Raw genomic sequence first — 13758 nt, 5'->3', positions numbered from 1 at the left:
TTTTTGTTCTTGAAGATAAGAGTTTTTACTCATGAGATGAATCACTACTACTGGAATTTCACATGAATAATTTTAAAATGCAACCAATTCTGCTAATTCCAAATTTCTAAATTTACTTACGCAGGTTAATTTGGGTCAAGTAGAAAGAAACCAGTTAATGCAAGGAGTAGCTTACCTGGGCCACTGTCTAAAAAGGTCTATGTCAAAAAAATGCAAAATGTGCAGGAACATTAAAATATTTTAAAATCCCTACTGAAAAAGTAAATAAACACTAAAAAAGGAAAAGGTTACGCACTTCCAATTTATGCTCTTTCTCTGCAAGGGCTTCCTTTTGACAACGAAGAAAATCTGCTAACATTCGAGTGAGTTGCTTCCTATCATCTATTTCAGCCGCCAATCTGCCATTGTAATCTGCCAGCAACATACATGCATCCTCTACCATTTTAGAAAGCCTTTCTCCAGATTCTTTATCTAAGAAAAGCACAGAATAATAAAATTATTACACAACAAAAACAATACCATATGCCGTTCCCTCACTCTGACTCCCAAAACAGTTCCAGACCACATTTTCTTTTCTCACCTGTTATTTTATCTAGTAGGGATACTTCTTGAACTTCAACAGGCAAAGAAGCTATCCTCTGATGAACTGCTGCATCACCTGAAGCTGCATTTTCTAGATCTTGTAATGCTCTAACGAGATCTAGAGTCTAAAAAGTTACACAACTTTAGAATCAAAATAAACGAAGCTTAAACAAATACAAAAGACTTGAAATTTATTTCATATTCCTTAATCCTTACGGGTTATTTCCTAGTTCAAAGTTTCAAATATAAACTGCTTTCAAAGACAGTCCATTTCGTATATATATTAAGAAAAAGAAGCTACACTTTGTTAGGTACTGGAAACATATAAATTGGAAACATATAAATGAGACATGGCCCCTGGCCTTGAGGAGCTCATATTCCAGCAGTGGAGACAGATAGCGTAAAACTAATTCTCTGACTATTAAAATGATGAGATTACTTTATATGCCATATATATACAGTAGGAAAAGGGAAGGCAGGCTGTAATTTTAACCTGGAGGATACAAGTTTTAGGTATGATATATTCATTATATTATTATACATGAGAAGAATTTTCAATACTAAATTAGACATTGGGGGAAGGAGGATACACATCATCTTCTACCACAACATAGAAGAGTCTCCCAGATTCCATTTCTAATTGATGTAATTAAAGCACAAGAGAAATGTAGTTTTGGAATACGTTCAAATATGGTGTCTTCAACGATTCTATGGTTTGTTAATAAGATCATTAAAATATTACAAAGTTCCACATATTTGAGGACTAATATTTATATAATGCTTACATATAAAAATTATTTTATCATTAGGATATTTTAATTGCACCCTTTTCTTACCAGCTATAATTAAGAGGGAAGGGTAAGTCTTTGCCTTTGAAATTGGGGATTTCACAATTCATGTCTATAAAGTTATTCCAAAACAAAATGAGTAAACTTTCTTTTTACTAAAAGCCTCCATCCCCTCCTACCTCCTTTTTTTCTTTTTTTGATCTCTAAGACTTGATCTTAGAACACTAGGAAATTACACACACAAATTATCAATTCTGTGTACATATTAAGATGATACTGATAGTCAGTTACCGATTTTTCTTTAAGCTATTCCCTTATAAAAAATGCTATCACTAGAGTCTACAAAATAGCAAATGATTGAACATGACAAGAATGAACGGAATCTAATAAGAAATATACTATCCCAAGTGTGCTTTTAAATCCGTTACTATGTGTTTAAAATCTCAATATTTAAAAAAATAATTTCATTATAAGATGTAGCCCCTCCACAATGAAAGTGAGCTTAAAAGCAATGACAATTACCAGGAAGCTTATTTCTCATGGTGCCCCAATTAACTTATATATTATTATTTTTAATCAGTCTTAAAAATTTCTAAAATTTTCTAGAGTTCTTAGAAGAAACCTGGCTTGATGGTCTTCACAATGCATGAATGCTTTAACTACAACCTACTTTCACCAAACCTTTGCATCCCTACCAAGTTCATTCTAAGTTCCCAATGCTGGGTCAAGGATCAAATAAGAATGCAAAGTTGTCTGAAACAACACTAACAGAGGAGAATAAAATGAGTTCAAAATGAATCCTACAAAGAGAAAATTTAGTCATTCTTATAAAGAATGACATAAATAAAATGGTCACTACAAAACTAAACCATGGAGAATTCAGCAGTACAACTAATCCAAAATGGTCATTATAAAATGAAAAGCAATAGCACTTTATACAAGTACTAGAGAAGTCAGACAGTTACTCAAAGATACTCCTAAGTACAACTGAGGTTACTTTTTCATCAGGGAGAATAGGAGTGGGTCAGACCCTGTATCTAGAACTCAGATAAACTACTATTCATGGAATCATAATGGGGCTCTTGGCACAAAGTGCTTCTGTGTTGTGAATTATTACCAAACTGGAAAGAGATACAAACCTAGAGTTCCTCCAAATCTTATGTTCTTATTACTTTTCTATTCAAGCTCTTGTCCATAGTGACCACGTAGGCTTCAGCATTCCTGTCACTGAGCCAAGAGATAGCTTGGTTCAGATCCTAGCTGACCTCCTTGGTCGGATTCTTTCTGTCTCCTTAGTACTAACACCGATATAGATCCACAGTTCTAGGCAGTAATCAGTTGTATCTTTCTTTCAAACTCCTTTCATGGGGGAAAGAACTCCATCCAGGCCCTGGTTCCATGCAGTGAGTTCGGGTCCAGTCCTCCAACTCCCAGAGAGTACTGTGAGCTTGTTACCCCGTAACATACTAATTTCCGGCAACCTGTGTCTGCTTCCAGACCAAAGCTCAGTAGGAACCACTCCCTGGCTCATATATTGAGTTGTGTTTCTGTATCATTTCTAGCCCACGAAGATATTTACCTTGTTTTAAGGGTATGGCTATGTCTTCATTTTCTCCTTTTAAATTTTATCTGTCCCTCCTATATGTTTGAAACATAGAAGGAGGAAGCTTTAAGACTCAATGCCACATAATTAAAAATTAAAAATGTCTTTCTGGAATTATCTGATGGCTAAGGAATGCTATACTTACTGTACCAACCTGAGAGGACAAAGGGTACTAAGATAATGATTCTAATTCAAGTTATTTTACCATGGAACTACATGGTTCTATATAGTTACTAAAACCATATGAATACATACTTGTTGCTCTAACACTCATTTTTACATGTTTAAAAGCAAAAAGACTAAAAAGGGCAGTGTTTATCTCTAGGACTGGAATTTTTAGTGTACTTAAATCACAGAACAAAATAGCCTTAACACACAGTGTCTTATTTATTTAAAAGGAAATTGTTTAAATGGTGGATATGTCACCAGACCTAATTATACTTAGCAATCAGAAATACTCTTTCTATGCAAAATACAACTGCCTAATATACAATACACAACATATTGCATTAAACATAAACAATTTGTTGATCAGAAAATAAGAGATATTCACACAGTTTCTTTCTTGTAAGAATTATAATAAAAATCAATTTATAGAAATAAAACATTGAAATTAATAAATCTTGGTGGCCACATGAAGTAATAGTAACGTAACTCCCCTAAGAGAAAAACTACCTGTGGTGGTTCACTTGGAGATCCCAGAGAGGAACAGTTTTCATTTTCATCCACCTTTATCTGTTCATAAGTTCGCTTCCTAGGCTTCTTATCACCATCTGAATTGAAGTAACATTTAAGTTTTAATGAAAGAATACATTTTAACGAAGAGATCATGATAAAAGATTATCATAAAAGATTGTACTTACACAGAGCTTGCTTAAGTTGTTCTAATACATCATTTTCATAAACAGATCTTTCTTCCCAAATAGATAACACTCTTCCAAGGTGCTTCTTACAACTTTCATCAGTTTCACTAAAGAAAAAATAAAAATATTAACAGTAAAACTGCATAGTGCTACGGAAAAGGTAATGATGATTTTAAATACAATTAGTCACTCATTCCCTGAAAAAAGTTACTGAGTACCACTATGTGACCAGTAGTAGTTCAGGGTTGAAGTGATCAAGACAGACATAATCCCCCGCTTCCCTTAAAGAGCTTATAGACATATTATTAAACAAATAATTACAAAAAATGTAAAAGTGTTAGTACCAGCTAATAGGAGTTTACAAAGATGCCCCTAACCTAATGGGGGCTGAACATGAAGCTAGGAAGATTTCTAATAGGTGATTTTTTAAATTTATTTAACAAACATTTATTGATCAATCCACTATCTTTGACACTGAAGATACAAATGGAGCTTTATGGCAGCTGTTATCTATAAGTGCCACAAAAGAGAACAAGGTGTTAAAGATACGTGTAACAGATTTCGCTCAGTTCCAGAAAGATCAGGAAGGGTATGTGAGGAAGTGATATTTAATCTGAGATCTGAAGATTGTGGATATACAGGACATTGGGAAACAGACTACTCTCAGCCACTTCCTACCACCTACATCACTATCACTGTAGACTAAGCCGCTATTATCTCTTGCCTGGATTTTTGTTAAGAGTCTTCTCATTGGTATCCCAGGCTCTACTCTTTCACTCTCTTCTCTACTAACATAAATCAGATCATATTGCTCTCAATCCTCTTAGAGCTACCAATCATACCAAGAATAAAACCACAATTCTTATCCTGGGCCACAAGGTGGACATGTTCTTCTTCCTGGCTCCGTCTCAGTCCACATTCCCTAAATACATTCTCCCTACCTAGAATCCTTTCCTTCTAGAGTCAAATGGCTCATCCTTTCCTTTAGTCTCTGTTCAAATGCTATCTCCCCCAAAGAGTCATTCTTTACTTCGTGATATAACTGAGCAGCCAGCCCTAATGGTCTAGTGGTTAAGATTGGTGCATTTGGGGATGGCCCGGGGTTTGCCGGTTCGGATCCCAGGTACGGACATGGCACCACTTGGTAAGCCATGCTGTGGCGGGCACCCCACATATAAAGTAGAGGAAGATGGGCACGGATGTTATCTCAGGGCCAGCCTTCCTCAGCAAAAAGAGGAGAATTGGCAGCATGAGGAGAAGGAGGATGTTAGCTCAGGGCTAATCTTCCTAAAAAAAAAAAAAAAAAAAATGATTGGTGCATTAGCCACCATGGCCTGGATATTCGTTCCTGGTCAGAGAACCACATCACCTGTGTCCATCGGTTGTTACACTGTGGCAGCTGTGTATTGCTGTGATGCTGAAAGCTTTGCCACTGGTATTTCAAATACCAGTAGGGTCACCCGTGGTGGACAAGTTACAGCAGAGCTTCCAGGCTAGACCAGACTAGGAAGAAAGACCTGGCCACCCACGTGCAAAAAAAACTGGCCATGAAAACCCTATGAATAGCAGCAAAGCATTGTCTGATAAAGCATGAAAGGTGAAAGGACGGCACAAAAAGACCAGGCAGAGTTCTGCTGTGGTATACACAGGGTCACTAGGAGGTGGAATAGACTCGTGGGTACTAACAACAATAAATGACCACCGCCACACTCTCTCGTTCCTTCCCTGCTTCATGTTTCTTAATAGTACTTATCTTTTGACATTATAATATATATTCACTTATCTATCTAGTTATTAACTTTGTCATTCACTGAAATGTAAATTTCACTAGAAATTTTGTTCACTACTGTATCCTCCGGGTCTAGCACAGAGTAGGCAGTCAATAAATATTTTAATAAATTCTAGGGAGACATAACATACATAAAATCTTAGGCAGAAAGAACTAAAAGAGGTTGACTTAGCTTAAACTGTAGACTACAGGGTGTATGTATGGAAGAAATGTGACACAGGAATGGGATGAGGGAGACAGGGCCATGCAGACAGGAACATCTTAAGTCTTGCTCCGGACTTTAGACTTGATCTCTAGGACAAATGAGAACCACTCAAAGGCAAGGGAGAGTGTTATGATCAGCTCTGCAACTCTGACTAGAGTTTCCTAAATGGAGTAAACAATACCGGAGGCTACTTCTGCAATTATATAGAAATGACATTGTGGTAATTGGAATGGAAACAAATTTAAAGAACTGAAGGAACTATAAGTATTATATGGAATAAGGGGAGTGAAGAAGAAAGAAGAGTGGTATATATTATAAATCTCAATATTACAGAGAGTTAAAGATGACACATAATTTCTTGTGTGGGCATCTGGATAGATGAAGTTGCCATTCACGAAGAGAGTGAAGCCTAGAGGAGCAAGCTTGACAGGGAGCAAGGACATAAGGAGTTCGATATCAGACAGTGAGTCTGAGATGTTTGGAGGCATACAACTAGAAATTCGATTAAGTAAAACAAAGAAAAAAAAAATCCAGACTGCAGTGAGTTATTAGGGTGTGGATAACAAGAAAATACATGCAGCATATAAAATTGCCCAGAGGGCAAGTGAAGAATGTAACTCCAGAAGGGGCTCTAGGACTGAACTCTAAGAAACACTAACGTCTGAAAAGTTGGTTGAAGACAGTACCTAAACTGAAGGATAAATAATATTTATTTAAGAAAACAACATTCAGCAGTATTTCATACTCTTATAATTTTTAAAAAATGCACCCAGTGTGACTAAAATTGCAGGGCATTTGATGAGTATATTTTCATCCTTAAATCATTCAACACAGATCATCATTCACCACTGAATTCTATAATTTAGACTAATTTAACAGTCTACCCCAATAATGCTTACCAAGTAATCTAACAAATATTTGCAGAAAATGTTTGGAAATAAGCATTTAAAAAGGGCATAAGCCAAAGACTTCTACTCTCAGAATTTTTCCGTAGCAAAATTTTTCAACGAGTTTATGATTATTTTAAATATTCTCTATTTCCAAAGCATTTTAAAATGTTATGACATACACCCACACACTAGAAACCCTTAAAATCATTATAAGCAACATGAGGGGAAAGGGTACTAAGTTTATCCAGAAATATTAGTTGGAACACTGATAGCTTTATAAACACATGAATTTTCAATTCAACACCTTCATTCATTCTTAATGAAGTTCACTTCAATATGGCAGTTGCTTTTGGTCTCTTAAAGGAAAGCTGTAATTCAAGTACTCCAAATGCCCACCTTAGCAACAGTTCAAAAAAAATTTTCCTTCACAGAAAGTATTTAACACATTTACAAATGCCATTGACAGGTAATTTCAAATGAAAACTTCAAAGAAATACATTCCCTGTTTTTTATTTTAATGGCTTCTGGAAAATTTTAGCAAAAGGACATATGATACATTTAAAACAGATTACCTAGTATCCAGAACAATTATCATACCTTGAAACATGCTTAAAAGCCTCCACTATAACTGGTGCAAAATCTTTTGTAAACTCCGGCCCCTTCCTTTTGCTGTTCTGAATGACATCATTGGCTAGGTAGAGAAAAGTAAGCTTCCTGTTTGGTTTGGCTGAAAAATAAAAAAATTTAAAAATCTACTTAAAATATCCTCACTTAACTTGAAATAACTTTCTCAATTCCTGAATTAAGCAGTTGAAAACTACGACAAACCTACTAACCTTTATGTGCCATGTTCAGCCCTAGTTTGTCATTGTCCTACCAAACTTATCAAGTCACCATTCTTTAAGTCACCAAGATAACTACTCTCTGCTTTCTGAAGATCAATCATGTGAGGAAAAAAGAGAACTCAAGAGGCAGAGGTAGTCAATGAAACATCTTTTTATTTCCTTGGAGTTTTACTAAGTCACCCAAACTACTTATCCTTGACTGCTAGTCTTATCACTATTCCCAAACTAATAGTTTTATACACTGAAATCCTCATGCCTGTATAAAATTGCATCTCTGTGACTCCATCCTTGCTAAATTTTATTAAAACTATTACACAGTATATGAAATGTAGACATTTAAAATAAAATGGCGATTGGTCATGTTATTAAGATGGTACCCTAAATCTTGAATTTATGATTGTTAATACCCATGCTGATTTAAAAATCAATTATTAAGTTATTGTGAAACAAAAGAGTACAAAATGTAAAACAGGCTGAAAGAGACATCGTTTCAATCAACTACATATTTTTTTGTTTATGAAATAAGTATTTGCCAAGCTAATACAATAAACGTTAGGGAGATGGGTGAAGTTTAGACTCTGTTTCCCCCTTTGGATTACATGGCCTTAAATAACTGAATTCATCTTGACAAAAATATGACCCTACTCACTACATTCCGTGGGCGTAGTCATCCTTCTAAAATCTTGTTGAACAAGATGTCAACCACTGTGGGCCAGAATACATTTTTATTGGTTACAATGTTAAGTGGCATATTACTATTGAATATGACTCAAACAAGATTCATATACAAAAGGAATATTTACTTGAATATAACCTTTATACTGACTTTCCTTAATATAATTTTACTAGAATTAAACCTGAAACATTCAAAGTTGTACAATTATACTCAGAAGCATCATACTTTGTGGCATGCACATTACAATGGTGTAGGGACTTACATGCAGGACTGATAATCCACTGCACTGCTCGTGTGGGCCAGTTTACTGGATTTAAGACAAAAACTTGGGCAGGCTTCATCTGGTACTGTAGATTTGAGCATTCAATTTAAAATTTAAGCGTTCAACATATTAAAAACCACTTCTGAGTTCACATCTTTCTTGAGGGGGAAACTAGCGGCCCAATCTTCTCACAAAAAACGGTAAAATATTGAGTCACAACCGATCAGACTTTACAAACCTGTGCCGTACATTGCATAACTTCGTCTGCCTATCTAAAGTTGTGGCTCATCACTTTTCATGCTTTTGAAAGTCACTGGCACAGAATAAAGATAAGGAAGAGGCGGCAATAGCAAACAACTTCTGATTCTTCTGGCTCGTCTCATTAGATAAACCACAGTACAACTGGTTAAGATACCAGGACCCTTTCCCATGAAGATGATAACAATGGCAACATTCCCAATATTCAACCCTGTCCCTTTTTTACCTACTCCTGCCCAAAGAAAAGGCTGGTATTATTTAATTCAAGTATTTGCCTTCTCAGCATCAAAGTGAGTTTAAAAACTCAAATTTTTATTACTACCTAATTGGGAGAGTGCCTGCAGTACTTTTGAGTGAGCACCTGATCTAATGGGCTCTTTTTCCTAAACAACAGTAACAATTATCAACTTTTACTATGTGTTACACAATACTCTAAGCACTTAACATATATTACCTAATTTAATCAAAAAATGTAAGGTACCATTATTTATCTGAAGTTAGCAGTTGAATAAATAGACATCAAAAAGGTTATGTGCCCACACTGAAATAACCAGCAAGCTATCAGCCAGGATTTGAATCCAAAAAGTCCAATTCCAAAGCACTCCCTCTTATCAACTACACTATGCCTCCTGTAATAAACAAAAGAGGATGTCACCTTTTGAGAATATTAAGTAGCAACTCAATCAAAATATTTTAGAATGTTAGCAGCATTATTCACAACAGCCAAAAGGTAGAAGCAACCAAGAGTCCACTGACAGATGAATGGATAAACGAAATGTAGTATATACATACAAAAGGAATATTATTCAGCCTTAAAAAGAAAGGACATTTTGGGGCTAGGCCAGTTGAATAGTGGTTAAGTTTGCGTGCTCCACTTCAGTGGCCCAGGGTTTGCAGGTTCTGATCCCAGGTGCAGACCTACATACCGTTCATTAAGTTATGCTGTGGTGGCATCCCACATACAAAGTGGAAGAAGACTGGCACAAATGTTAGCTCAGCAACAATCTTCTTCAAGCAAAAGGAGGAAGACTGGCAACAGATGTTAGCTCAGAGCCAATCTTCCTTACCAAAAAAAGAGGACATTCTTACACATCCTACAAAATGGATAAACCCAAAGGACATTATACTAAGTGAAACAAGTCAGTCACAAAAAGACAAATACTGTTTGACTCCACTTATATAAGGTGCCTAGAACAGTCAAATTCATAGAGACAGAAAGTAGAATGGAAGTTGCCAGGGGCTGGGGAGAGGGAGATATGGAAAGTTACTGCTTAATGGGTAAAGAGTTCTAGTTTTGTACGATGAAAAGAGTTCTGGAGATGGATGGTTGTACAAAAGTGTGAATGATATCACTAAACTGTACACTTAAAAATTGTTAAAATGGTAAATTTTATGTTATGCGAATATTTTACCACAAAAATGAAAAAGTATATATTTTACAATGTTTTTTAAATTCATGGGCTATTAATCTCTTATAAATAACTCAGAATGGTTTCTACAATGTACACTAAAGAAAAATTTACAAGATTTCAAAATATATTTCCCAATATATTCCAAAGGACAAACTCTGTACCAGAAGCATGGATTTGGTATGGGATGCAAATACCGGGACATTATTTTCATTTTTTTCCCTTGTAAAACCTAGGCTAAAATATGAGAAATACCTAGAAATTTCCATAATTTATACCCCTTTCTAAATTTTCTGAGAAAAAAAAATTTACTTCCATTTAAAACTATGTATACATTTATGTAGGGCAAGTTAATAAACTAATGGAACTAATCACAACAAGAAATTGCAGAAGAAAATCACAAAAATGATTTTCAAATGAATTGATAATTTGTAAATTAACAGAGCCATAAATTGTTATTAAACCATACAAAGTTAACAGAAAGGGCAAAGAAGTCATTTCATAATTCTTTAAAGAAAAAACCATTGGCAACAGAATATAAGGCGAAATCATGGGTCTGACCTAGTCATTTCCTATGTTTCTATCGTTCACAGTGTTCGTTATAAAGACACCCACTTTCCAAATCTTCCATTCCGTCAATTAGCACTGACTTAATGTCTGCTGTGCGCCAGGGACCACGCTGGGCACACGTCAAAAATAACCTTTCCTGTTCACGAGGAGTCTGCAAGCTCCATACAAACTGGCACGTGATAGGTCACATCACTGAAAAGGTTAGCTCTCTTTTTTTCTTTATTCCTTCTCTCCTTTAATGCATCACACCAACACTGGAAGCAATCATAAATATAATATTATATCACAGTGTGTCTGCATGTGTGTATACTGCTATATTTGTACTAATAAAGTAGAAACCAAACAAGAAACAGTCAATATTTATACTGCAAGGAATCATTGTCTTATATCTTGCCACTCTGAATTAAACTCCGGTGGGTACTAACTATAGCCCCTTGTCCTGGGGCCTTAAATAAACAGGTACATGAAAACACACAAATAACAATAAAAACAAAATTTGACTAACATATGAGAACATAATATTATCTAAAAAGCTGACCATATCCCCCAAAAAGGCAATACAAATTCAGTTCATCACACAAGTAAGAAACAGTTACATAATTATTCACAAACAACTCAAATAAAAGAAAGATCAGTTACAAGGCTTCAAAAAAGAAGAGTCCGGGCTATTAGATAAACAATATGAAACGAACTTAGCCACTCAAAAGATTACAGAAATGTCCTCCAATATCACTAATTCATGATCAGTTCATATCTAGTTTTACTTATTCATAATCAGAAAGTGATAGGATCATTACTTATTTTCTTACACTGTACAGACCATATGCCTACTCATTCTGATATAATGCAGCAAATCGTAATCTAACTCAATCATCAATGTTTTTATGGAGAGTGAAATTTAAAACCAGAGTAGATGACAATGCTAATAAATACAACAAACAGCTAAAATTTTAATGTATCTATAAACATAAGAACACTTTTTCCAGGGGAAGCTCTCTACTTAGAGAGAAGAAGCAAAAAGCTGAATAAACAAATATATATATCCATGCATGTATACACACACATGCATGCACAAACGAGCACCACTGTAGGTCTTATAGAAAAAAATCAGAAGAAAAGCCATTATCCTGAAACAAAAAAGATTTATTAACAACTGTTGGACAGCCTCATTTAATTTCCTAGTAACTGAATCACTACAGACTAGAAGACACGCTCATATGGATGGACAGGTGACTGTAGGACAGAAACTACTTTAACTTAGTAATACTCTCTGCCACATAAAGTATATAATCAACAGACAATTCCTGAATGTATTCTATCTGTCCCAGACAGAACAAAGAGTTCAGTCAGACACAGCTGGCTGCTTCTTAATAGCTGAGGTGGGTGAAAAATGGACAGAGCTGGTGTATTCCTGTACCACTGCCAGGAGGTCTCAGATGTTTGGCAGCCCATAAGTTACGCAAAATCCTTCAAAGATTTTCAATTGTTCTCCAGATAACACTTTTTCCTTAATATGAACTAAAAGCCCAAAAAGGTCTCTCTGCCATCTACACTATTCTCTCTTCATGCCTAATACTACTACTACTCCAACTTCTCCAACTCCTACCCATCCTTAAGACTTCAGTTAAATGGGTTCCTCTAGTTTTCCCTGATCATCCAGTAAACATACATCAGGCATAAAGACACCCATTCGTTATAAAGACACCCATTTTCCAAATCTTCCATTCCGTCAATTAGCACTGACTTAATGTCTGCTGTGCATTCACAGGGCAGGCAGCCCTGATATGCTCTCATGGCACCCCATGCTTTTTCTATGGAGCACTTAGCCCAACTATAATTGTTTTTATTTAATCTAGTGCTTCCCAACTACGCTAAGTTCCATCAAAAGCAATAACTGTCAGTTTCATCTACCAATCTATGGAATCAAGCCCAGTAGCTGATTTACGAAATCAATCAAGTTTGGCATAGACATGTGCCTTTAATTATTTGTTCCACTAACTTGACTTCTGGTCTCACCCAGCATAGCTAAAAGAGGAACATATGTAAAATTACACTGCTCCCAGAAACTTCAACTTCAAATTCAGATTATGAAAAACAAACCTACTTAAGAGATTTAGCTACTCTTGCGTATCTTCAATGTATTGAGTTCAAATATCTTCATTTTCCCCCTCCATTCTACACTTCTCACGAATCAATAACCTACAGAAAAATGGTCAAGTAGTGTAAATGGGAAGGTCAAAGAAACACAAATGTTAAGCAATTAAAACCGACTATCATTTTCTATCCATTAGATTGATCAAGATGAAAGTCTGACACTAAAGTTGGCAGAGTATGGGTAAGATTATCACCTTTAGACATCTTCAGACATTGATGATTAAAATATAAATGAGCACAATCTCAGAAAAATAACTGGGAATATCTATGAAAAATGTACATGCACAAATCCCTTGACCCTGTGAATTTCACCTCTAGGATTTTATCCTATGAATATATTCTCACAAATGCACAAAAAATCCCTAAGGATATTCACGATAATATCAAGAAAGAGATGACTAAATAAATCGTGGTACATCTATACAATCCAATACTCTACAGTTCTTCATAAATGAGACAGAGATCGAACAACAAAAGACTCCAAACAGCCAAAGGATCCTAAGAAAAAAGAAAAAAGCTGGAGGTATCACACTCTCTGATTTTAAAATATAGTACAAAGTTATAGGAATCAAAACAGCATGGTACTGGCACAAAAACAGACACACAGATCAATGGAACAGAATCGAGAGCCCAGAAATAAACCCACAAATCTGTGGACAGCTAATTTTTGACAAGGGAGCCAAGAACATACAATGGAGAAAGGAAAGTCTCTTTAATGAAGGGTGTTGGAAAACTGGACAGCCACATGCAGAAGAATGAAAGTAGACCATTATCTCACACCATACACAAAAATAAATTCAAAATGGATTAAACACTTGAATGTAAGACATGAAACCATAGGACTCCTAGAAGAAAACACAGGTA

At 35.5% G+C, this 13758-nt stretch overlaps 1 protein-coding gene across 2 annotated transcripts in view; it reads right to left on the bottom strand.

Moving 5' to 3' along the window:
- The window catches only part of RPRD1A (regulation of nuclear pre-mRNA domain containing 1A), an 87193-nt gene that overhangs the window by 42821 nt on the left and 30614 nt on the right, over window positions 1-13758 (bottom strand). For both annotated transcript variants that reach the window (XM_046671701.1, XM_046671700.1), the window contains exons 2-6: window positions 7318-7447; window positions 3837-3943; window positions 3649-3746; window positions 581-707; window positions 296-471 (exon numbers count right to left, since the gene is read on the bottom strand). In XM_046671701.1, coding sequence (XP_046527657.1) covers window positions 296-471; window positions 581-707; window positions 3649-3746; window positions 3837-3943; window positions 7318-7447 — 638 coding nt within the window. The remainder of the gene's footprint in view (window positions 1-295; window positions 472-580; window positions 708-3648; window positions 3747-3836; window positions 3944-7317; window positions 7448-13758) is intronic.

Source organism: Equus quagga, chromosome 9, assembly GCF_021613505.1.
Source record: "Equus quagga isolate Etosha38 chromosome 9, UCLA_HA_Equagga_1.0, whole genome shotgun sequence".
In the NCBI taxonomy this organism is placed as follows: domain Eukaryota; kingdom Metazoa; phylum Chordata; class Mammalia; order Perissodactyla; family Equidae; genus Equus; species Equus quagga.
The sequence above is the reverse complement of the archived record's forward strand: the minus strand, read 5'-3'. Positions and strand labels throughout refer to the sequence as shown.